Source organism: Marmota marmota, unplaced genomic scaffold (assembly GCF_001458135.2).
Source record: "Marmota marmota marmota unplaced genomic scaffold, marMar, whole genome shotgun sequence".
NCBI classification, from domain to species: domain Eukaryota; kingdom Metazoa; phylum Chordata; class Mammalia; order Rodentia; family Sciuridae; genus Marmota; species Marmota marmota.
In genome coordinates, this window is record NW_025999942.1 from 3,058,438 (window position 1) to 3,085,555 (window position 27,118).

Below are 27,118 nucleotides of genomic sequence, written 5' to 3' on the forward strand. Positions count from 1 at the left end.
TACCTATGAAATTGCATTGTTTTTCACTAAAACTGATCATTCATAAATACAAATTTTTAAATGTTTTCCAAAAACCTTGTGGATATAGTAGCACTATTTCAAGGTTTAGATCTTAAACTTCAATTTTATTTTGAGTGTTCTCCTTGTATTAATATAGTTGTGTACACTCACACAAGGAGGGCTATATAAAATGTACATTTTAAGCTTATTTTTAGTTGCAAGTCTGGTCTGCTTTATAAGGAATTAAAAATCCCATTTCCATTAATTTGGCAATATGTAACTAAAGCATATTGATACATACAGTATGATAATTATAGTAATATATAAATTATCCATAGTATGTATTCATATAAGTAAATTTTTTTGTCATTAGAATGAGATTTACAAAGTATTTAGTAAAAGTTAATAGTAGGTTTAAATTTTTCCTGACCAATCATATATTGAACTAAGAGAGTATACAAGAATTCTTGAATCTATATATTTAGCCTCAGAATTTTATTTTTAATGTTCTACTATGTATATCGATATATACACACATTTGCTATTTTGAGACTTACTTATAAGGATAGAACTATTAAGTAAAATCTTACTTGTATAGTGTTCATTTAAAAATATTGTTCATAAGATTATTAAATATTAATTTTTAAACTATTTTTTATGAGCATCCCATTATGTTTATCTTTTACCCTATTTGACTATAATTCTTAGAATCCATTTTAGTGTATTTAAGAGTGCAGTTTCAAAGGAGTAATGGCAAGGGAAGAAATTCTAGTGGGGCATTTTTATTTACATTTAGATGAGAAGAAGAGGAAATATCAAGGTTAATATTTCTGTTTATTATGTTACAGGGAAACAATTCATCACAACATTCAGATTCAACAGAAAATATAGAACAAGTTTGGTTCTTTGATCTTAGAATTGACTCTTTTCATAAACATGATTCAAATTCCTTTTATTTACTTAGAATGCATCCATAATGCTAATCTTTCCACAAAATATAATTGTTTCCTATTACTAGCATTAATATAGCACTTCATAGTAATGATCTAACAAATCTAAAAAGACATTTTCATATATAGTTACATTAAGAAAATGTAAGTTGCTAAAATCCTAAACTTATTTCATTTTTAACTAGAAAATACTAAAATGTGGCTATTATATTTTGTATATATTTTTATTATTGTTATCACTGTTTATTAGATGACTCCAGAGTCTTCATATCATTTTCTCAATTTATAAATAATTATTACAAAGTGGGAAGAAATGAATATTTAGACTTTTTTGCCCAACCAAACAACATATAGCATTGTAATAAGAATTTAAAGCTCTTCAGTGTGGTTTGCATAATAAATTATTTTGACTACTCCTTTTAAATGTTGCATATAAAAGATAAGCGGAAAATTAAGAACTACAGTACTGTATTTCTCAAATGTGGTGGGAAAAGCCAAAGGTTGTTGTTCTCCCATATTTTTTTCTTTTGAAATTTATTGAAAGATTCTTTAATAGTGGTATTGACTAATACTTCATTTACCTCTAGATATTCTCTTTCTTAATTGGTGGGATTGTAGGTTTGCTATGAAAGTAAGGATTATGAGGATTTCAAAATGATAATAGATTGTATTTTGTTCACTTTTTTTTCTTATTCAACTTTTCAGGAACCTAAAACTAATACTGATGACTTTTTCAAAGACATGAACACCTGCTGCCCGCAGGAAGCAACAATGCAAGAACAAGATATGCCGTTCTTGCGAGGAGGGCCAGGCATGTACAAGGTAGTGAAGACGGGACCTTCAGGTCACAACATCAGAAGCTGCCCTAACCTTAGAGGTATCCCAATTGGAATGTTAGTTCTGGGAAACAAAGTCAAAGCAGTGGGAGAGGTATGGATTCTTGTAGCTTCATGACTTCTAAGATATTCATTTTCAATGTAATACAAACCAAGCATCTCTTTTTCCCAATGGTTTCCATTTTCATTCTGGGTTTTTGACTGTTAATGTTCTTGACTTTACTTGTATTAGAAATACTAACATAATTTTTCTTTGCTTCTTTTCTAATAATTCTCATAATTATTTTATGAAAATAACATAATACATGATTTGTATTGCTTATGTAAATGTGATATTTGCATATATCTTATTATTATTGCATATGTACTGTATGTACTGTTATAGATTATAAGCACTTACAATATTTTATGTGAATCAGCATGGAGAGGTGATCATATACAAAAGGATTCATTTCTTTGTTCCCATTCATAGGTCTCACTGAAGTCCTGAGCAAATAAAATTATTTTTTAGTCCACTGTGGCATTTGCCTGAGCCAATAAGCTTGAAGATGTAGTGTGTCATGCTATTTCTCAGTATCAGGGTCATTTTCAACTTGTACTATGGTACTATCAACCTAAATAATAGCAAGTATACTGTGTTGGGACATTTTAGATGTTAAAAGTCACATGTTCTGGGTAATAATTATTTAGGCATTTATCTTTGTGCTTTAGAAAATATTATTTTAACCAAAGCCTTCGATAAATAGTCATTTAAAGAACTTTTTATTGATTTCTCTCTTACCTCAGGCTGTGGTCTTAATTTCAGAAACTAATTTCATGGTAGAAATGTTTTGGAACACTTAAGCTTTTTACTGGTTTTCAGCCTGAGTTATCTGAAAGAATCAAGCCAATCAATCATGCTTTTTGTTATGTACCAGGTAACCAATTCTGAAGGTACATGGGTGCAGCTGGATAAGAACAGCATGGTAGAGTTCTGTGAGAGTGATGAAGGAGAGGCATGGTCCTTAGCTAGAGACAGAGGCGGAAACCAGTACCTCCGGCATGAAGATGGCAAGTTGGCTTAAATTTGTGATTATTTTGATTACCCTTTGAAATACATATGTTTAATGTTTATTGCATTTCTTTGTCTTTAAAGAGGCTTTTGTGTTTATTTTTTAAGTAAAAGCAAAACTAGAGGCTTAAAAATATTGTAGTTATTAAATTTGTTAAGTACATTACTAAATGATTATCCATGAAAAAGGAAAATTGGAAATATATGAATCCATCTTTATAAATATGTGCTTTTATTTTATTTAATATGAATTTGTATGCCTCGTTTTTTGTGTGTAAGTCCATGTCTGGACATGTTATCCTTTTTACTATAAACTAGAAGTGCAGTTTTCAAACCACCAGTCACAGTACTTCTCCCAGGTAACTTCATTTGATTGAATTTATTTCAGGAGTGGAGCATTGAATAAATGCATAGGAGTTTCCTATTTCACTGCTAGAATTTCGACTTTCAGCTTTATTTTTTCGATAGTGGTCTCAGTAAGATTTTCCTTTTTGTCTCTCTCTTTATTCTCCTGGTGGCAAAAATTAATTCTTCACAATTCACCTAGTGTCTTTACCCATAAGAAGCTTTAACTGATCCTTACAGTGTTAAGAATTCCTTCTAAGTTCCTCAACAACTGTATTTACCCCTAGAACACAATTGATGATATCATAATGAAGTTAATTTTTATTTTCTCGTGCCCAGATTGTGAGTCCCTTGTGGACAGGCACAAGGTTTTTATCTTTTATTCCTAGTTTTTAAACAGTCTTGATACTAACTAGTTGCTTACAAAGTTCATAGGTGTAGGTTGAATTATAAAAATAATAGTTACAATATTAAAATAAATATATAAGAAACAACCCATATTCATAATACTCATTATCCAGGAGGTAATATGGCCATGAATATAAATAGATTCAAAAAAGTTTTGACATTTGCATGAATGATAGAGTACATATATATAATCTCCCTTTTTTCCATTACAATGAGCCTTTGAGGTAGGTAATATAATCTTCAATTTATAGATAAGGAAAGCAAAGCTCACAGATTTTAAAATTACTATGATTTGGGGCTGGGGCTGGGGCTCAGTGATAGAGCACTTGCCTAGGATATGTGAGGCCCTGGGTTCGATTCTCAGCACCACATACAAACTATAAATAAAGGTCCATCAATAACTAATAAAAATATTTTGGAAAAAAAATTACTGATTATACAGCTGGTTACATGACAGATATAAACCTTGACCCAGAATCATCATTCGTATTTTAAGTTCTACACTCATTATACCACACCACACATTGAACATCATTTGAAAACCTAATTTTTTCTCTTATTTTTACCAAATAAACACTTTTTAATCAAAGATGATGTGGTTGTAAATGTTTTAACTGCTAATATAGCACAATGTGTAAGAGGGACTCTGAAACTGATCTGCCGAGGTACTGATTCTAGCTCAACTTTTTAGTTGTCTAACCCAGTATCTCTGTACCTTAGTTTTCTCATTTATAGAATAACCTCCTAAGTCATGATCTCATAAACTTGATATGAAGACTAAATAATAAAATAACACATAAAGTAGGAAATTGTATGCCTATAGTTTATTGTTAAAATGTAAAATGCCCTTCATGATAAGTAACAAGTTTAACATGGGAAATTGGTTCTCATAAACTTAGATGGTAGAAGATTCTTCTAAGATAAAATGCTTAAATTCAATATCATTTCTGGTGAGGTACATATTGCACTCTAAGAGAAAGTATTGTGTGTTATCAATGAATCATCCTTTACTCTTTTGGTATATATCTAAATAGATAAATACGCACACTTGTACTTGGTCATAATGTAAGTCTTAATATTTTAGTACCAAACATGGCTGATAAGATGTAATACGATGTTAGCAACTTAAAAAAAAAAAAAACACTAGAATTAGTTGATATGGATTCCAGATAGTCTACTCATTGGTATTAATATGTAACTGGGTTTAATACAGAAGGGAGAGGATTGGGCACCATCCTTATTTTTATGAAGAAATGAGAGTAAAACAAAAGCATTTCTCTTTGTAAAAATTCTTTATTAACCTTCAATATCAATAGATAAAGCTTGTAAGCAAATATATTGCTGTGATAAAAACAGACTTCACTGTGGGTGCTAGAGCATTACACTAAGTTACACTAAACTAAGGTTTAGAGGTGGAGAAAAATTAGATTACTGTTTCTGGGTGTTTTTCAGGAAACATACACGCACATGTAAACACACACACACACACACACACACACACCAAAAAAAAGAAAGAAAGAAAGAAAGAAAGAAAGAATTCCACTGCTGAAATGTGTTATACTGAAAAATATTGCCAATGAGATAAATTTCTTTTTCTCCTATTACCTTTTGTTTCACAGATTTTATTTTGCCCTTTTTTAGCTGTCATTAATATGGCTTTTTAACATTTTAGATATTTTTTGTATTATTTCAGCATCTTAGAGCCACTTGATTATTTATAGGAAATTGACTGAACTGTTGTATAGATTGCATTTTACCATTTGTAAACAAAATGAAATATTTGCCATTTCTTTCTTAAATTAAGAATTAGGACACATTTGTTGACTTCAGGATGTTATATTAGATTAATTTTGTAGCCTTCTTGCTCCTTCTTTCACTTAGGGATATATCTTTTTATAATAAGTAAAAATAAGTTAAAAATTATAATTTTCACATTCATGATTTAAAATATTTTACAATTAAAATTATTCTTAGTACTGTATTCTTCTTAGACATTTTGAAGACTTTTTTGAGTACTTCTATACAAAATGATTTTGATTTCTAGTTTATAAGGTGTCCACTTTTGTTTTGTGAAATGCCTTTGTATAAATTGTTTAAAATTATAAAACTTCACTATGCAGAAATATTAGTATTCATTCAATGATGTTTCCCACCACAATGAATGTAAATTGTCTCCTTAAGAGCATATATCTCATTTCTAAATTTTACTGTGTATTTGCTAAATGAAAGCAAATATTTAACTATGTGTTTTGCCAGTGTTAGGCAGACCTGATAGAAATTTAGACTTATCAAATCTAAATGTGAAGTTATTTTTAAATTGAATCTTCATAAAATCTTTCTTAGAATTTTCTCTCTTTGTTGTATGAACAGGACATTGCACATAAGAAACTAATGTTATAGCTGTGGCTTTTATTGTAGAACAAGTTCTTCTGGATCAAAATTCTCAAACTCCTCCTCCAAGCCCTTTCTCAATGCAAGGTTTTAATAAAGGGGCAAGTTGCAGTGCCCAGGGATTTGATTATGGACTTGGAAATAATAAAGGTAGGTGTCTGAAAGTGAGTCTTTTATTTAATCTAATTTCAAAGGGCTTTGTATTGTTACTTTTTACCCATTTATTTTATCCTGTGCACCCTATATTTTTCTTAAATAGAATTTACTCTTAGGAGACTAACACTCAAAAATTTTTTACAAAGGTGTTTTTTTTCATAATATTATTTTTATGAATTTCAGATCAAGTTTAAGGGAGTTCTTATTTATTTGTTTTAAAGGCATATATTTTGAATTTATGAACCAAAACTTATGTGTCGCCACATCTAGTAAAATAACTGTTTTTTCATGCACCTATATTGGAGAATAATGATAACGAGCAACAGAAAACTTTCTTAAATGATAAATTTAAAGTCAGAATGTTACCCTTAAGTAATAATCACGAGCCTTATTAGATATGTGTGGTTTTGAATGTCTGATATGTTTGTCTTATTAAGTTAAAAACTTATGAAATGTAATGATTGAGTTTGGCGTGCTTAATAAGAAAGGTATAAAATGAAAACAAAAACCCTAAACCATTGCATGTAAAATATATATAACTGTTTTGGATGCATTACTTGAAGAGACCAGCATCATAGTTTAAACAACAATTTTGGAACAATTTATAATTGAAATTTATCTAAAATTACTTTTGAATTTGGTAAATTCAGACAGTCTCTAGTTTTTTTCCTAAGGCCTTCAAAATCTACCATATTGTCAGCAGATAACTTACAGTTGGGAGATGGGTAAGAGAAGATAGCCCATGTAGAAATAATTTTAATTTAAAAGTTTATTTAAAGTAATTTGCAGGACTTGATTTCAAGAAATAAATATGGTGTGATCATACTTGATTTTCAAAGCAATTGAAAAAATGAGATAAGAAATGCAGAATTATATCAAGGTATAAGAGATAATTAATGTAAAATAAAACAACTTTCTATTGGGTATCAATTATTTTCTACAAAGTATTTTTAGGAAGAAAACTTAGCCACAAGATTTCTATTTTGGGGGGTTGGGGGCCAGGTACCAGGGATTGAAATCAAGGGCACTTGACCACTGAGCCACATTCCCAGCCCTATTTTGTGTTTTATTTAGAGACAGGATCTCACTGAGTTGCTTATTAGTGCCTCACTTTTGCTGAGGCTGGCTTTGAACTTGTGATCCTCCTGCCTCAGCCACCCAGCTATAATATTTATTTTTGACTCTTGTTTCATTCTGTCCAGTAGGCTTGGTTACTGTCTGCTTGCTTACTTTCAGTAGCTCTGCTTTCTGTTAACTTAAGGCAGATCTTCATAGTAGGGTAAATGGTTGGTGGTGTTTTCATGTGCATTTCTACTATTATCAATTCTTAAATTAAAGTCTTAGTTTTTACTTATTGTACTATACTTCTACAATTGTTTTAAAGCCGAGTTTAATTCATATTTATGTTTTCAGCCTTTAAAATGTCTCGGTCAATCCATAAATATATAACATGTCAAAATATATTCTACTGTCATGTATAACAAATAAGAATTTTTTAAAAGTTTATTCTTTGAAAAAACAAAAAATAAAATGTCTCAGTAATTATACTATGGCTATCATAATAAATCAGTCTTCAAATTATAATTTGTCAGTTTTCAAAATATGATTAAAACATCATAACAATTTTTAAGAGATAGATGTTGCTGAGAACATTTGTTATTAACTAGAAATTAAAGTACTTTTTTTAAAAAAATGTGATTTTGTGAATATTGTTCAAAAATGGCATGCATTTAGTAGGCTTTTAAAATATTCAAATGGAATAAAGAAGCATTAAGAAAACTTAAATTTAATTAAATATTTTTTAACAGAACCTCTCATTTTCTTTAGCTATCTATACTGAGATCAAGGAATTGTTTGCAAAAGTGTTTATGTTAGTATTGTACAAAATTCTTTATAATACTTTACAGTCCTTTCTGTAATCAGTAACATTTATTTATTTAAAAAATAAAAATGTATAGCTTATGTACATGGTTCTTTCCATAAATCTGTTACTTCTTGCTGCTTCATTTGAAATTTTCATTTATAAAACATTTATATTTGGAAAATGACTGGAAAGATGGTTTTGCAATTCACATCAACTAGCCTGAATATAGGGCTTTTTCTCTCCTCTTCATCATCTAAACTATTTAATACACTTCCTCTCACAAATAAGGTCTCCCTGTAAAAAAAAAATAAAATTTTAAGTAACAACTTAAAATATTGATTTATAGATTTAAAATTATGTTATATTGCTGAGTTAATGATATATTTTATCCCTTCAGTCCTACATCTTTAAAAAGAAAAAGTCTTATCATACTGTGCTTATTTTTGGCATGAAATGTATTACAGATGAGGCAGGGTGGTGTTAGTCGTTATTGGGCACCATGGAAAAGACATCATTTATAGTACTTAGATATTTTATGTACGTTTAATGTCAAAGCAACTTCTTATAGATTCATAGATTCTTCATTTTCCCATAAATCATGGAAAATATTACATATGAATTTAAGTGGATTTCTTTTTTTGTAGGTGGGTTGCTATTTAGGATTTGTGGAATGCTTCGGTTTAAAAAAATAAATAAATAAATAGCATGCAAAAGTGATCCCCAATTTGAGGATAATTATCACCAACTTCCATACTTTTTTCAATTGGCACAGTTTTATTTAGTGTTTAATTTATCTACATGTCGTAAAGCACCATTTATTTGCCATTTTGGATGTTAATGGATAACAAGTTGTAGTTTTGACTGTTTTGCCCCCTGCAGGTGACCAACTGAGTGCCATATTGAATTCCATTCAGTCACGGCCCAATCTCCCAGCTCCTTCCATCTTTGATCAAGCTGCAAAACCTCCCTCTTCCCTAGTCCACAGTCCATTTGTGTTCGGACAGCCCCTTTCCTTCCAGCAGCCTCAGCTTCAGAGTAAGTCTGTCAGTCTTACTTGCCTCATCAAGCATTTCTGAAGCTTAGTTCTGAGTTGTTTATTAGTTAAATTAATTATCAACTCACCTGACTTATTTTATATAATTAGGTTGTTATCCCCTCATATTTTTGAAGTATTTAAGCTGTTCTAAGATGTTCTGCAGCTAAAACATTGGTTTTTAGTCACACTTTTAATGAAGTGTAGTTATTAACAAATGACTATTATACTTTATATTCTAATCTGGTATAAGTAAATATGTACTATAAAACATGTTAAGAGAAACATTTTTTATTTCAAGTTTTCTTTTTTAACATGCATGACTATGGTAAGCATCAGTGATAGGGATAACTTTCATTACATTGAATTTTTATTACTTTGAGATATGCCCCAAAAGAATAAGCTTATTTCATTATACTGATGAGTGGAAAAATATACTTGTTTGGGCCTGTTTGTTTCTTTTAAGTAAATTTGATTGGTATCTATGAAAAAAGTAGATTCCCAGATTTTCTCAAATTGTCATTTCTTTTGTTGTTATTTCTATCCGATTGTTTTATTTCAGTTCTACCATCTAGGATTGCTCTACCCCTTTATCCATGACAGTAACTCACATTGGTTTGGAAAATAGACCCAAATAAATTAAACTTAACTGAAGATTCTTTCTCTTAAGTACCTCCTGAGCCTTCCACATACCCATCTCAAAAGTCTTTGTAATATCACAATAATACATTCTTTTAGGCATTCAGTTCTCATGTTGGCTATGTAATAACATTAACTGAACAAGATAGCTTATGAAAGTCTCAGTTTATATATCCATTGTTTGTATCCAAATGCATGACCTTTTTGTTTTGGTAAAATACATTCACACTTAGATCTAAGTTATTTTTCTATAAAAAGACTGTAGTAACTGTTAATTAGAGTTAGTTAAGAAAATGCTGGCTAATTTTGTTTTTAAATCTGTGTATTACCTAGTTAGCAATAATGCTGTTTGTTGTTATATTATTTACCCAAGGTAAAGAGTTTATAAGATTGTAAACTTTGTTGAGTTTATCTTGTACATAGGCATGATTAATTCATGTAGTTAATTTGAACGTATAAGTGCTACCAATTTCTAGCTTATTACCATGTCTATTCATGTATAACATTTACTTGAATGTCTCTTAAAAGAAAATATCAAGGAAACAAACTAGTGTCGCCTTGTGAAATAGTATTTTTTTCTGTGATAAGCATTATTTCAGAATGAAAGAAAAATGTGAAGACTTAGCTTATTAATTTTATGGAGCAACAGACTGTTTGCATTTAGATGTACCCAGGTTGTAGGAAGTTTTAAAGGTAAAGACAGGTGGGGGTCAGGGGCTGTTTAAAAAAAAAAAAAAGGAAAAACATTACCATCAGTCAGGCTTAAAATTCATATTAGGAAATTCAGATTCATTCATTTTCACATTCAGTTTTAAAAGAGATTGCCCTAATAATGATGTCACATCAGCAGCAGACAAAAGAACTAAGGCATTAGGACCCCTTAGTTCCACCTAAAGGATAATTGCAGGTATTGACAAAAACATTCAGTTCTAGCTCAAATCACTATTTTTATTTTACTAAATTTAATTGACAAAATATTATAGAACACAATGTAAATACTGTAATAAAATTAGATTTCTCTAGACAACAATTTTCTGAGTGACAATGTGTCAATATAATTTTATGCATGTAGTGTTATGAGTGTTATTAATACCACCAGGTCCTTTATCACCATCTCAGAACAAATTTGAAATCATGTCCTGGATAAATCTTTTTTTTTTTTTAAAGAGAGAGAGAGAGAGAATTTTAATATTTATTTTTTAGTTTTCGGCGGACACAACATCTTTGTATGTGGTGCTGAGGATCGAACCTGGGCCGCACGCATGCCAGGCGAGCGCGCTACCGCTTGAGCCACATCCCCAGCCCCATGGATAAATCTTAATTACCATTGTTTTGAATCATCACTATTCTGTACTCAAACAGTGGGAGGTATTTAGATTTTTTTCACAACCTCTTATTCTCAACAAAGTATCACTAAAGTTTAACTTCCAAATTACAGATAACAAAAGTCTTAATCCATTTAGCATAACTAAAAAAGAATAGAATATGAACAATAGTTTTAATATTTCAAAAATATTATAGAATTGTTTTTTACATCATATTAGGAAATGTTCCTGGGGCTGGGTGCTTACTGTTAAGATTCCCTGAATGAAACATTCTTTTCAGATTTCATTGTTGTGCATCCTGCCATTATTTCACCCTGGCTATAGAGGAAGTTCTATGCATACTGAACTTCCCCATACTAATTAGTAAAATGAGGGTCATTTTGTCTTATATTTTGTGATGCTAAAATGAAACATTATATGTAGATGACTGTATTTACTAAATTTTGCTTATGGTACTAGTCACCACTATGTACTTTAAACACTGTATTTAAACATTTTAACACATCCTCATTTGTGATCATATTTCTTCTCTCCATTTTATAGTGAAGACAAAGGATTAGCGAAGATAAATGATTTTCCCTAGAAAATACATAGTAAAATGGTAATGCCAGAAATTGAGGCCAATTCTATTAACGAGAAAGGCTGTGTTTTAAATATTCATTCATGCCTAGGTAAATAGTATAAAATCTGTTCTTTAATATACATAACTTGAATTTGTTTAGTTCTAACATCTTAGAGTATTGGCTTTGTTCCAATTAATTATTTTTCTTCTTTTGATAGTTTAAAAGGAAAAAAGATTTCCTTAGTGTTGTAGCTCAAATTTCCAATTAACTAGAAAAATTCTACAGAGAAGCACATATTAACTTAAGTATTTCTGTAAGCATTATTTTTAGTTACTCTCTGGGTTTTTATCCCTAAAGTGGTTTTTTTTTAAGCTAGTCTTTGGAATCTATTATTTTATCATTATTACATTATCATTTACTACATGCCTTTTAGGAGGCTAAATAATTTGTTTTCATTTTTCTGGTAGAAAAAAATTGGTAAACACAGCTTAAGACAATTACAATTCTTCCAGAGATTTTAAACAAATAAATACAACATATGCTAAAATATATAGTTCTTTCAAATCCAGATATTATAAGTTATCTTCCAACAAGATTTTTTCTATTATACTTACATATTATATTCTTAAATGGTACTCCCCCAAAAAAAAGTTAAATGAGGGGGAAATGTCCATTTGGTTACCTGCATGGATATTTATTTACATTTGAGAATTACTGACATTCTAAAGCACCACTGGTTCACTAATCTTGTAGAAATATATCATGGAAAGATTTTCAGCTCAAGTTTCTCCTCCAGCTACTCATTAGCTTTAAAATTACCTGACCCATTTGAGCCCCTTTTAGCTCACCTATAATATAAGGTATCCAATAAACATTACCTTCTGATACTACACTTACTACCTCTCATGCTCCAAGGAAGAAATAGGAAATGTCACAGTCAAAGAGATGGCAGGCTGTTCTCAGTTGTGGAATGAGGCACAGGTAGGAATTTACTTTTATTTAATTGATTTTATTTTTTTAAATACACGACAGCAGAATGCATTATAATTCTTATTACATATATAGAGAGCACAGTTTTTCATATCTTTGTATATAAAGTGTGTTCACGCCAATTCATGTCTTTATACATGTATTTTTTGCATTACAATTCTTATTACACATATATACCACAATTTTTCATATCTCTGTTTGTATATAAAGTAGGTTGATACCCAATTCGTGTCTTCATACTTGTACTTTGGATAATGATGTCCATCACATTCCACCATCCTTGCTAATTCCCTGCCTCCTCCCTTCCCCTCCCACCCCTCTTTCCTATTTATAATCCATCTGTTCCTCCCATGCTCCCCCTCCCTACCCTACTATGGATCAGTCTCCTTATATCAGAGAAAACATTCGGCATTTGTTTTTTTTTTTTGGAGATTGGCTAACTTCACTTAGCATTATCTTCTCTAGTGCCATCCATTCACCTGCAAATGCCATGATTTTGTTCTCTTTTATTGCTGAGTAAAATTCCATTGTATATATATGTGCCACATTTTTTTATCCATTCTTCCACGGAAGGGCATCTAGGTTGGCTCCACAGTTTAGCTATTGTGAATTGTGCTGCTATAAACATTGATGTGGCTGTGTCCCTGTAGTATGCTATTTTTAAGTCCTTTAGATATAGTCTGAGAAGAGGGATACCTGGGTCAAATGATGATTCCATTCCCAGATTTCTAAGGAATCTCCATTCTGCTTTCCATATTGGTTGCACCAATTTGCAGTCCCACCAGCAATGTATGAGTGTACCCTTTTCCCCACATCCTCGCCAACACTTATTGTTTGTCTTCATAATAGCTGCCATTCTGACTAGAGTGAGAGCAGTAGTAACAAAAACAGCATGGTATTGGCACCAAAACAGACGGGTAGACCAATGGTAGAGAATAGAGGACACAGAGACTAACCCACAAAATTTCAATTATCTTATATTAGACAAAGGTGCCAAAAACATGCACTGTAGAAAATATAGCATTTTCAACAAATGGTGCTGGGAAAACTGGAAATCCATATGTAACAAAACAAAATTAAACTCCTATCTCTCACCATGCACAAAACTTAACTCAAAATGGATCAAGGACCTAGGAATTAGACCAGAGACTCTGTGTCTAACTGAAGAAAAAGTAGGCCCTAATCTTCATCAAGTGGGATTAGGCCCCAACTTCCTTAATAAGACTCCTATAGCACAAAAATTAAAGCCAAAAATCAACAAATGGGATGGAATCAAACTAAAAGTTTCCTCTCAGCAGAAGAAACAATCTGTGAGGTGAACAGAGAGTCCATATCCTGGGAGCAGATTTTTACCCCTCACACATCAGTTCGCTAATCTGTAGGATATATAAAGAACTCAAAAAGCTAAGCATCGAAAAAACAAATAATTCAATCAACAAATGGGCCAAGGATCTGAGCAGGTAGGAATTTAAAAAGGGATAAATGAGGTTTTCTAGATAGTTTTGGTCTATTTTTACAGCATAACTTGATTAGAGATTAATTCTTAATTTAATTAGGCTATTAAAATGTCAGAATGAAAGTCAGGTTTTTTCGTAGTAGTTAGATAATTTTTGTCCTGGATTATAATCTTTCCTTGTTTGTTTGCCTGCAATGAAAGTGTGTGGATGGAGCTCTTGACTTAGAAAGGAGGCCTGTGTTTAATCTCTATAGTTCTGTCTAGTTTACTCTAGTTCTGCTTCTAACCAGCTTTGTGACAGTACCAGCCAAGATCTTTTTCTGTAACTAAAGAAAAATTATGATTTTCAACAAAGATTTTAGGAAATCAGGTCAACTTTATTTAAATATTCAAATTCATTTTTTTTTTACACTTGGACTTACAGCATCTGTTATAATGAACAATGTATTTAGTTTTAGTTTTGGCTGTAACATCTCTAGCACCCCTACAAATTGTTATCATTTTAGTCCTGGGCCTGAATTTTTTTTTCATGCAGCAGAACCATCTTCCCTATTTTATGAAAGCCTTTACCCAGGTTATTTTGCTCCTCAATCAGTAATTTCTCAACAAGTATTTATTATGTGTCACCCATATATTCCAAGCACTGTTTTGAGCACTGGCTGTTCAAAGAGGCCAGTTTGAGAGAGTTTGGCACAGAATTCATGGTGACTTTACCATAGTGTAGCCAAGGAGATGTTAGTAAACCATGGAATGTTGAATTTATTTTGAAGAGGAATCCTCAAGTTCGCTTACAATGAACAAGCAATGAGAAGAAAATTGTAAAGGGTAAATTTAAGGTTTTTGCTTAGGCAAGGGCTGCAGGAATACCAGGTTTTGGGCGGGAATAACAGCTTAATTTTGGACATCATGCTGGTAAGCTATTCTTGCATAACATACCCCAGAACTTAACAGTTTAACCAAATAAAGCACTCTTTATTTGGCTCACAGTTCTGTAGGTTGGCAGATTAGGCTGGGTTCAGTTGTATAGTTCTTCTGGTCTTGGTGCTGAATTTCTTCATGCATCTATAGTCAACAATAGGACAGCTAGACATCTTTGTTTTGGGAAGATGACAGACCATTGCCTGAGGTAAAGAGTGATTGAGTCAAATGTCCCATGATTCAGCAGGCTACTCTGGGTTTGTTGTAGAATTCTGAGAAAATAAAAATATGTACAATCTTTTCAGGCTTAATGTTGAAACTGATACATTACATCTGCCATTTCTGTTCGTTTAAAGCAAGACACATGGCTAGCTTACATTTGTGGGTACAGAAATAAACTCTTAGACTTCATATTTTGGTTAGAAATTCTGCAAAGGAACATGGATACAGGGATAAGCATTACTGTAATCATGTTAGCATATAAATGTATTTCGGATGCATTGAGTTTGAGGTTACTAATAAATCCTTTGGAGATACCAAATTGAGATTTATATATTACTCTGAAGTTCAGAGGAAATGTCTGGGTAAGGCGTATAAGTTGGTATCCCACTGACTTATAACAGAATAATTTGAGAGTTGCTTGTGTATAGGTAACAATTAAAACTATATGGGTGAATGAAAGCAGCTGCAAAGGAGATAGGGGTAGAAAAGAAAAAAGGCCTAAAGACCAAACCCTGGCACATTCCAGTTTTTAGAGGGTGGAGAGAAGAGAAATTGGCTAAATAGACTAATAAGAGGCCTTATTCAATTGTGTAGAGGCAATATCTTACACTAGAGAGAATGGGCCAGATTATGTGTTATGCACCATACTTAGTGGTTTAGACTTTTTTTTTTGTAAGTATACTGAATGAGTGCAGGGAGCAGATAGAGGAAGGAAATAGTTTTGTAGGGTATTAAAGAGAGGGTTACAATCGATTTTATATTTTTAAAGTTTAACTAAAAATAGTCAGATATGGTGTTGTATGCCTGCAACACTTTACTTGGGAAGCTGAGGTAGAAGAATTTTCAGAAGTTTGAGCCTAGCTTGGCAACTTAATGAGGGCCTATCACAAAATTTTTCAAATAATTTATGAAGGGCCGTAGATACAGCTAAGTTGTAGAGGGCTTGCCTAATATACATGAGACTCTGGATTCAACCCCCAATCTGTCTGTCCCCGCCAGCATATACACACAATATAACTGAAAATATTATGAAAATGACAGAGGAAAGGGAGAATATTGGTGGTAGGGAGTCCAGAGAGAAGCTAAGTAGGGTTAATTGTGGAAGGAGGAACCAAGTATAGAAATGTTTAGGCAATAAAGTACCCAGGACATACTAATCACAGTTGTGGAGTCAATCTAGAATGACATCCACTTTTCTGCTTTGTTTTGAAAGATAATATGCTTACTTAATACTAGAAATTCAGAATCAAAAGCAGGTGTTGAGGAAAAATGAGTTAAGTTGGGTAACTTAGCTCCAGTGGTAGTTACATAATTAGAAATTACAAAATTTATTTAGCACTCTCATAACTAAAAATGTCACTGTTGAGAAACAATTTGAAAATATACCATTAAATATACAATTTTTATCAGAAATTCATCATTAAAGCATTGTCTTGATTTGGCACCTAATTGAATTTATAAGGATTAGGTCTGCTATATCTCCCAGTTTATTATTCTCTCAAACTTCCACACTATAATTTATCTTTTTACTTAGGCTTAGCAAAACTGTTTATCTTTTAATTCAGATTTCTCATTCTTATTAGATTGTTCTTCCTCCCCTTCTATTAAGAAATGAGTCAGAGCCATCGTGTGAAATAAATTTTTAGTGTTCAAGAGGCCTAAGTCTTCCAGCTCCATTTTAGAGATGGCAGAAATTCTCATCACTTGTTTAAAGTACAAATCTAAAACTTGAAATGAGAATCTGCTAATTTACTCCAGTGTTGTTGTTGTTTCTTTTTATCTATGACATTTCATTTAATCTTACATTGATTGTAAAAATTGGGAAAGACAAGAGGTCAGTTATTTCAAACTTCTTATTTTATACTTGCAACCCGCAAAATAACATAATATCATGAGCATGAGACTGTTCTATTGTATTTCTTAGTGTTTGTTAGAGACTTAAAAAAAAAAGATAAGAATGGAAGAGAGGCCCTCTACTTTATCTGTAGTTTACACTTATCCCAACTTTGTGGCAGTAAGCTGGTATCTACCTTTTCTAATTTCTTCAAATACTGCTTTAAAAGATTGTTATACTAAAAGCACTTTTGTTTATGGTTTAGGTTTTAGCTGTCTTTCTATTAAGCATGGTGTCTGCCTCAGGCAGGACATGGTTATTATTAATGTTAATTATATGTGACCAAAGTGCCTGTTTCTCTGCTGTGTAATTACTGGTTTTTCCCCTTGTAACTAATAAGCAATTTGTGAAAAGGAGGACTTTCATTTCTGAGAATATCTTTAGCTCTTTAGTGTCTGAAGTTGTTGTTTAAAGAGCAACACCTGTCTCATCTTGTCTTTGCTTATTTATTTATTTATTTATTTAAGTACTGGGGATTGAACCCAGAGGTGCTTAACCACTGAGTCACATCCCCAGCCCTTTTTTATTTTTTATCTTGAGACTAGTGTTACTAACTTGCTTAGGACCTCACCAGATTGCTGAGGCTGATCTCAAACTGTTTCAGCCTCCTGAGCTGGTGGGATTATAGGTGTGCACTACTGCACCCTTGCAATACCTGTCTTTTCTTGAAGTGTCTTTTCTTGAAGTTATTTTTTCTAAGGTATAGGATATATATACCTGTCAAATTATATTCAGAAATGTTCTATCTCAGCTTTCACAAAAGGAAATGAATGCTTTTCATTCTTTTGTAATTCTTTTAGTATACTAATGTGTATGTAAAGAAGCTTTAATTCTATTGGGGGTGTAGCTTAGAGATAGAGCCCACATCTAGCATGTGCAAGACCCTGGGTTTGGTTCCCAGCAGTCAGTCGATGAGATGAATAAACTTCAATTCCTGTTCCATGTCTTATTCTCCTCTCCCATTCAAATAATTCCACATTTCTCCTGATAAATTTACCACAAAGAAGAATACTGGATTCATTGATTATGTACATCTAAAGCTGTCAGATAGTTGCCATAGCTAAAAGTATATAATCATTACTTTACCTTATTTTAAATTCTCTGAAACACTGATAGAAATGGGTATAATAATTATACTTAATTATACCTTTTTCTTTTTTCTTTTCCTTTTTAAGTAGACAGTTTTCCAGCAAATAATTTCTAAGAAATTTGAGCTGTGGGTTATACTTAACCATTTACTGCCTATTGTAGAAACTTATGCTGTCCTTAAATTTTTAATGTTTTTGAGCATCTTTTTTTAATGACTTCTATGACAACAAAATGCAAAAGGTGTCAGGTGCAAAGGAATTCTTATGCTGTTTAAATCGTATATAATAGATAATAATCTTTAGTTATCATTGAATGCATGAGTTAGGACAGTGAAATATTTCTCTTCTTCAAGAAACAAACTGGAAAGGTGGCAGATTCTGAATGGAATTCAAACTACCAGTGTCAGGACACAGTCTCTTGTCTTGTTTGCTAATATCTATGAGGTCCAGGTTTACAGGAAGATAGAGGAGCATTGAATCTTAAGAATACCATTCTTATTTGAACCACCCATAAAAAGAAATGTGAGAAATTATAAGGGTACTTGTAAGATAAGATAACAGAGGCTTAAGGACAAACTAATGGAAAACGGTATTGAAGTCCTTTCAATATGTTACAAAGCCTGGAGAAACTGGATTCGTAGGTATAATTCAGTGAGTGAAAAGAAACATTTTTTTTTGAAGTGAAAAATCTAAAAACTGATTGTTGTTAAAAGACTAAAGAAATTAAATTAACTAGAAATAGCACTTGTTCTACACATTTAATTTTTATAAAATCTGTTTTTGTTTAATCATAATTTCATAGTTATACTAGTTAACTTTTTTAAAAATTATATTTTTTAATTTAAAAAAGGGAAGCAATTCTATGAGAGAGACATAATATTGATGCACAAAAGAAGTTCATCAGTTTTTAAAAAACCTGATGGGGACTAAATGATCATACTTAATAAGAACCTTCCATTCATAGATGAAGTAACCCATTATTTAATCCATCTTTATAAAATTAATTCTTTGGAGAATCATATAGTTAACTAAATAGAATAATACTAAAATTTTTTTAAATCAGAATTTTTCTCTAGTGCCCATTTGAAGTCAGTGTTGATTAATATAAAATTTCCTCTTACAAATAACATGAGCTCTTCATGCATCATTAATGCTCTGCTTTCTTTGTTTTGGATCGCAAATATCAAGTCCCTGGGTCACTTCATTTTCTAGTTACACAAAGATGAGTTTACTCTAAATGACACTTTAAAAGTTATTGTACATTGCTAAGGGTACTAAAACAGTGTATATTTTTCTTTTATTCTCATTTTAACTTATTAAGTTTCAGGTCAACACATTTGGACATGTTAACATGTTATTGATCAAAATTCATTAATTTTACCTTTGTTTTTAGTTTCAATTTTATATAAACTATTAGGAATATAAACTATTAGGAATAACAGTTTATAGTTACAGACCATTTTAAAATGCTTTGTTTTTTGCTTGTGTTCTCTGCTAAATTTTTTTTTCCATTGAATCTGTGCTGCTTCTTTGCCAATGTTTTCCACTGTAGAATCTCCATCCCGCAACCTTGCTTCTCGTGAGCGCATTTACAAAAATTTTGGTGTAGCTGGGCCTGCCTCTGCTCTCTCATCTCTGTCTCACAAACTGAAGGGTGGGTATACATGCATCCATGGATGGGCCATTCTTATTGAATGAAGGAAGTATCAATAAAGAAGTTTCAGTTCACTTCATTTTCATCCCATTTCATTTTTAAAAAATTAAGGTTTATCATTTTATTTAAAATTTTATGTGTTTGAGATAATTTATGATGTTTCTGTTCAATATTATAGTATAGATTATACTAATTGCTATGCATGTTTGTTATCTGTGGTTAAATAGTATTCTTGTTTACTTTTAAACCTTTATGAGATCTTAAAAGATGCAGTAGGTATACAGAAAGAAATCTCTAATTTGAGGAATTTGAAGTCATTATCAAAAAAACAATGGCATAAAACACATGATTATACAAATATAGGGACTTTATGTGACACTTTAAACATATTTTACTGTCATATAATGTAAAACTTATTTTTACCATTTAATTTTTTTAGGAGAAACATTTTGATAAGTTAAACATTTTTTATTTTAACTTAGTTATCAGGGTGGTTGCACGCATTTCCCCCCACTGCACACACGAATACAGGTAAGTCTACCTGTCTGTCTGACATAAATGAATCTTCCTTAATAGTTTCTTAGTGACTTAGTTTTAATATTTTCAATTTCAAAATGTTTAAACTATTGACAATTAACAAAATTTCAGAACATTTTAAAAATATGCCTTTGGTACTTTAAATTACTTACAGAAGCCAGGTATGGTGGTACACACATGTAGCCCTGCAACTTGGGAGGCTAAAGCAGGAGAAACACAAATTCAAAGCCAACTTGGGCAACTTAAGACTCTGTCTCAAAATAATAAATAGTCCTGAGGCGTAGTTCAGTGGTAGAGAGCACCCTAGGACACAGAATTAATTAATTGATTGATTAATTCATTAATTAAAATACTATAGATGTTTACTCAAGTATTTTTCTTAATGATTAAAGTTTTAAAATACCATATTTTAAGATAATTTAAAAAAACAGTTTTGCATCAATAGCAAATACATTGTAGAAGTTGTTCAAATAATTGCTAATTTCCTTTTTTCTTTAAAATGACTAAAACAGTTTTATATTTCTCCTTTGCATAGTAAATAGGGTTATATAACCTGATCTGTATAGTATTATCTCTAGTAGCTTATATGATTATGGAATCTGATATGTACTTCATATTATGTTGCAGTATATTATATTATAGGATATAATAGTATGGTATCATATAACCTGATTATGATTTGGGCATGAAAAAAATCATGTAGGTCACTTAGTGAGTGAATAGTTAACATTTAAAATGTTTAGTTGAATTTAATTTGAATGCACTAAATTTCTGTTCTGTTATGCATTACTATTCAGAATTCCTTTGAGGTTAAAAAAATTTTTCCTATTATCACATAAACTTGCCTATTATAAATATAGTCATTAAGCAATAAATGTGAAATGTTATATATGGTCTGAAAATTTAGTTATCTTCTTATATTTATTGATATTTTGGGGCAGCCACAACATGACAATTCTTAGTAACATTTCTAAACTTTTGAAAGCCAAAACTTTTGAAAGCCACATGAAGAATATAAACAAAAATTAGTTAGCATTTGGGCTTACTCACTTAATAAACATAGCATTTTCCTTTTTAAAAAATATATGAAGTATATTTTGAAGAAGTGTTTTTAGAAGGATTTAGCTATGATTTGAAAAATACATCTCAGGAAGAAATACTTTTGCCATTTTTTATACACTGGAACTTCAACAGATGTTTAGCTATCATCATTTACAGATCTTGAGAATATTTATCCCATTACTAGAGGAATATAAATAAGGTATACTTATTGCTTACATATAACAAGTGGTGTTCCTAACTATTTGGCAGTTTCTGTTGTTTAGCCAATTAGAGAACCTATTTGCATTATGATGTAATAACCACCACTGTGAATGCACCCACCCTTAGAATTAAATGTAACATGGGTATTATTCACCGTTCCATGTAACAACTATATAGTCAGCTATAACATGAGATAGGTAGTAGATAATCTTAGTCAGGAACTCATTAAGTTTGAAATCCTAAAGTGTCCTTTTTAATAAATAAAGAAACTCTCAGTTTTTCAGATTGAAACTTTGGAGAACAGAGTACCAAATATAAAATATTTACTGCCTATTTGTATAAATCCATCATTATATGTGATGCAGCTTCTGCAATAAATGTAGTGATAAAGAACAGTTTCTAGCTCTTAGAATAATAAAAAAAATACTCCAAATATCACATACTCAAAATTGTGGTCAAAACTATGCTGACTTTTAACTCTTATCAAATAATAATTTATTTGCTTATAAAATTTGCTCTGGACTGTTACTTGGTCAATAAAATAAAATGGGCAACAGCTTCTTAAACTACTTTTGAATAGTTTGAGAGTATCATGTATCAAAGTCACATCTGTTTGTATTCTCCCAAGACAGGATCAATATTTGGAAATCCTTTTTTGTGTGTGATTTTTTTCCACCAATTCCCACTCAAATTTAATTATTTCTTATAACAATGTTTAGGTCTGCGTATGTGGCACAGTGGTAGAGCATTTGCCTAACATGTATGAGGCACTGGGTTCAATGCTGTGCACCACAGAAAAAGAAGAAAGTACATATATGATAAAGGAAATTTATGATAGAATAATAAAGTATTGCAAGAAACCAAAGAACAGTATGTTCAGAATAGTTACTTTTATTTATTCAAAGAACCAGAATAATTATGCTAGACATTGACATGTAGCAATGGAAATAAATATTCAGTTCATCAGTGTGCTCTGCACCCTGTTATTCACATTCTATTATTTTTTCTGTAGAATTATCCACTTGCAAGCCATCTAATGCTTAACATAGCAATGACTGCTGTCACCTCTGCCCTGTGGTCTTGGGAGCTGTTATTATAAAATGTAGATTCTTAGGGAATCTGAACAATAATAGAAGAAAAAAATTAGAAAAATAGTAATTTATTGCTAATTCAACAAATATTTTTTGAGCATCTACTGTATTCCAGGACCCATTTTTGATATGATATCACTGAAGAATAACACAAAAATACTTGCTCTTGGGGACCTTATTTGAAGAGGACAGATTCTACCGCACTACTGTCCTGACATAGATTACAAGAGTGTGATTATAACCCCCTACACCCATACACAAAGCAAACGAAAACATTTTTGTATGTTATACAAATTTGTTCACATCCTTTTCTATAAAAGCAAAAGAAATCTGTGGTTATAACCAGCAAATTAATCTCAATTTCCTAGGAACCCTCTTTCAAAAAATATAAGTACTTCTAACAAGATTTGCAATTTTTCAGTTTTTCATACCACTTGAATCACCGCAGTCTGGTTGTTTTCTTCCTAGCAGCTAATTAATAGTACATGAACTAAGACTAGGAGTTTTTATTTTAAGGGGAAAGGGAATGCTGAAGGCTGTAGCACTTACTGAGGACAAAGATAGCCTGGCTCTTAATGCCTCAAAAGAAAGCATAAAATTAGCAGAAAGGAGAGACACTGAGTGAGGACAGGATGCCACAAACAGATGGCTTCCATGTAGAATTATCTAGTGTTTTGCTTCAGAAAAGGAAGGAAGGGAGGTTTGTTGTTTTGTTTTGTTTTGTTTTCCCCCTTGCTCTTGTCATTTTCCAGATCCCCTTGTGTCAAGGGCCCTCAGTTCAGACTTGTACTTCTCATCCTCAGGATACTGCCATTCCTCCTATTTCCAAAGGCCATAGACTCTTGAGTTTTAATCAGCTAAGCTTATTGAATGTTTGGAATAGAGCCTGTTTAAAAATAAAAGACTGCCTGACTTGCATACAACTAAATAATAGCTTTAGGACATTCCTATGTTAACTATACATTATGCTAATGCAATCATTAAAATAGGGTGTTTCCTAAGCTGTTCTTTATTAATCTTAATTGTATTCATTGTGCAATGGAAAGCAATAAATGCAGAAATTCAGCTTCTTAACTCAGCTTAAGGATGTGATGTTTTAGTCTACTGGAAACTTAGCTTGAATAATTCATTTTGAAAACACATGTATTTTCATAATTTCTTATTTGAAAAAAATTAGATCTTTGGTCTTTCTTGTCCCTCACTGAACTTAAAATATATTTGGTTGTACTAGGACTGAGGTTCTGATTGTCACTAATAATTCACAGTGGTCCTTAGATAATATCTATTCAGTCTATTTTGCATCTGTGAAAGTTTTTAGTGGTAATGGTTGTATAATGATTTAATAGAAATTTTGTTGAGAAATAGTTACCTTTTTTCCTTTATTCTTAAACATATGGCAGAAAATATAAATTTTATAGCTTTGTTTATTATTGTAGTGTTTAGTGGGTAAATTATCAGTGATTTCCAATTTATTAACAAGTTTCACTATGAAATGGATCATACAGGTGACCGAGGAAATATGTCGACATCTTCTAGACCAGTCTTGACATCAGGAAAATCAGAACTGTCCTCTAAACACAGCAGATCACTGAAACCTGATGGACGCATGAGCCGGACTACCACTGACCAAAAGAAGCCAAGGGGTACAGAAGGTTTATCTGCTAGCGAATCCCTTATGTTAAAGTCAGATGCTGCAAAGTTGAGGTCTGACTCCCATAGTAGGTCATTGTCTCCCAACCATAACACTTTGCAGACACTAAAGTCTGATGGGAGGATGTCTTCCAGCTTCAGAGCTGAATCTCCAGGACCAGGTTCTCGGTCATCATCTCCTAAGCCAAAGACTCTCCCAACCAACAGATCTAGCCCATCTAGTGCTAGTTCTCCACGCTCATCCTCACCACAAGATAAAAATCTACCTCAAAAAAGCACTGCTCCTGTTAAGACAAAACTTGATCCTCCTCGGGAACGTTCCAAATCAGACTCTTACACACTTGATCCAGACACCCTCCGCAAGAAGAAAATGCCCCTAACAGAGCCATTAAGGGGACGATCTACATCACCAAAACCAAAATCAATACCAAAGGATTCTAAAGACTCCCCTGGATCTGAAAATAGAGCTCCCTCTCCCCATGTAGTGCAGGAAAACCTCCACAGCGAGGTAGTTGAAGTCTGTACTTCAAGTACTTTGAAAACAAATAGTCTGACAGATAGCACCTGTGATGAAAGCGAATTTAAGAGTGTGGATGAGGGTTCAAATAAAGTTCATTTCAGCATAGGAAAAGCACCACTGAAAGATGAACAGGAAATGAGAGCATCCCCCAAAATAAGTCGAAAATGTGCTAACAGACACACTAGGCCCAAAAAAGAAAAATCTAGTTTTCTTTTCAAAGGAGATGGATCCAAACCTTTAGAGCCAGCCAAGCAAGCCATGTCTCCATCTGTGGCTGAGTGTGCCAGAGCAGTCTTCGCCTCTTTTTTGTGGCATGAAGGCATAGTACATGATGCAATGGCTTGTTCTTCTTTCCTAAAATTTAATCCTGAACTTTCCAAAGAGCATGCTCCTATTAGGAGTAGTTTAAATAGTCAACAACCCACAGAGGAAAAAGAAACCAAGTTAAAAAATAGACACTCACTGGAAATATCATCTGCACTGAATATGTTTAATATTGCACCTCATGGACCAGATATATCTAAGATGGGAAGCATCAACAAAAATAAGGTGTTGTCTATGCTTAAGGAACCACCTCTGCATGAAAAATGTGAGGATGGGAAAACGGAAGCCACTTTTGAAATGTCCATGCATCATACAGTGAAGTCTAAGTCTCCCCTTCCCTTAACTTTACAACACTTAGTGGCTTTTTGGGAAGATATCTCTTTGGCTACTATCAAAGCTGCTTCCCAGAATATGATTTTTCCAAGTCCTGGTTCATGTGCAGTTCTTAAAAAGAAAGAGTGTGAAAAAGAGAATAAGAAGACCAAAAAGGAGAAAAAGAAAAAAGAAAAGACAGAAGTTAGGCCTAGGGGCAATTTGTTTGGTGAGATGGCCCAACTAGCAGTAGGAGGACCAGAGAAAGATACCATCTGCGAACTCTGTGGAGAATCACATCCATACCCAGTGACCTATCACATGAGACAAGCTCACCCAGGTAAATGACATTATTAAATATATATATTAAATATATATATAAATACTTTAATTTTTAATGAACTAGGTCATTTCTAACTTGAGCTACTCTATGAATTATGTCAAAGTATATGACAACATTTGTCCAGAATTTATAGTATCTGATACTGTCATTTTTATATAATAATAGGCTTTGTGAAAAATGGGTAGAGAAATTTGAATAGTGTGCTGATCAGGCAATATAATATTACTTCATTTCAGTGTAGTAAATTTTAAAATATTGTTTATTTTCTAAATATGTATTGTGTTGTCCAAAGGATGTCATTAAGAAATCACACAACAGAAATAATAACATGTTCAAACACAGAGGTATGATCCCAGAGTTAGATGTCCTTCAATTTTCGTATTTCCTGTTCAAAATTGCGAACTAAATGGATTCTACTGATTTCTTAGGGCTTTCCCTGTTAAAATGATATAAGTTCTTTTATGAGAAAACTGCACTTTAGGAAAATATAAGAATTTCTATAGCATTAATCAATATTTCAAAATTCACCTAGAAGAACTAAGATTAACTTGCTTTCTCTTTCTTCATATTATACCCCAAATGTTTTATAAATTTAATTCCTGAAAATATGTCATTCTTACATAATATTTTATGTTTGTTTTGTCTGTTTTTATTGACATTCTTAAGTAAATCTAAAGGTTACCAGATACTGTATTTCTTTTAATCTGCTCATCTAGAAATGGAGTATCTAACATTTGGCCATTATTTAATCAACTGGTTTTGGTCAAGCATGCTATTTTTTTTCTAATGTAGTTAATAGCCTGAAAAAAAAAATCAGCTGCTTACTTTGAGAAGGTAAATTTGTCATTAATATATAATAAGGGTCAAACTATTAAAAACCCTTGTAATATTTATTATTTTTGTTATTGTTTCAAGGTTGTGGCCGGTATGCTGGTGGACAAGGTTACAATAGCATTGGGCATTTTTGTGGAGGATGGGCTGGTAACTGTGGTGATGGTGGCATAGGAGGAAGCACTTGGTATCTGGTTTGTGACCGCTGTAGAGAAAAATACCTCCGTGAAAAACAGGCTGCAGCAAGGGAAAAGGTATTTTTTAATCCATTGTGGTTTTTAATGTTAATGATATTTATATACCATATAAGGCACTGGGTTTGTGGCTCAGTGGTAGAACACTTGCCTAGCACATGTGAGACACTGGGTTCAATCCTCAGCACCACATAAAATTAAATAAATAAAGGCATTTAGTCCATATACAACTAAAAAAAAAGAATCTCTTTATAATCATACTATTCAATC

At 32.0% G+C, this 27,118-nt stretch overlaps 1 protein-coding gene across 1 annotated transcript in view; it reads left to right on the plus strand.

Annotated features, from left to right (window-relative positions):
• Mycbp2 (MYC binding protein 2) overlaps window positions 1-27,118 on the plus strand; it is a 233,163-nt gene that overhangs the window by 160,979 nt on the left and 45,066 nt on the right. Inside the window, 6 exon segments of the mRNA XM_048801244.1 lie at window positions 1,656-1,880; window positions 2,704-2,836; window positions 6,009-6,131; window positions 8,881-9,036; window positions 24,180-25,820; window positions 26,739-26,908. Of these exon segments, the coding sequence (XP_048657201.1) occupies window positions 1,656-1,880; window positions 2,704-2,836; window positions 6,009-6,131; window positions 8,881-9,036; window positions 24,180-25,820; window positions 26,739-26,908 (2,448 nt within the window).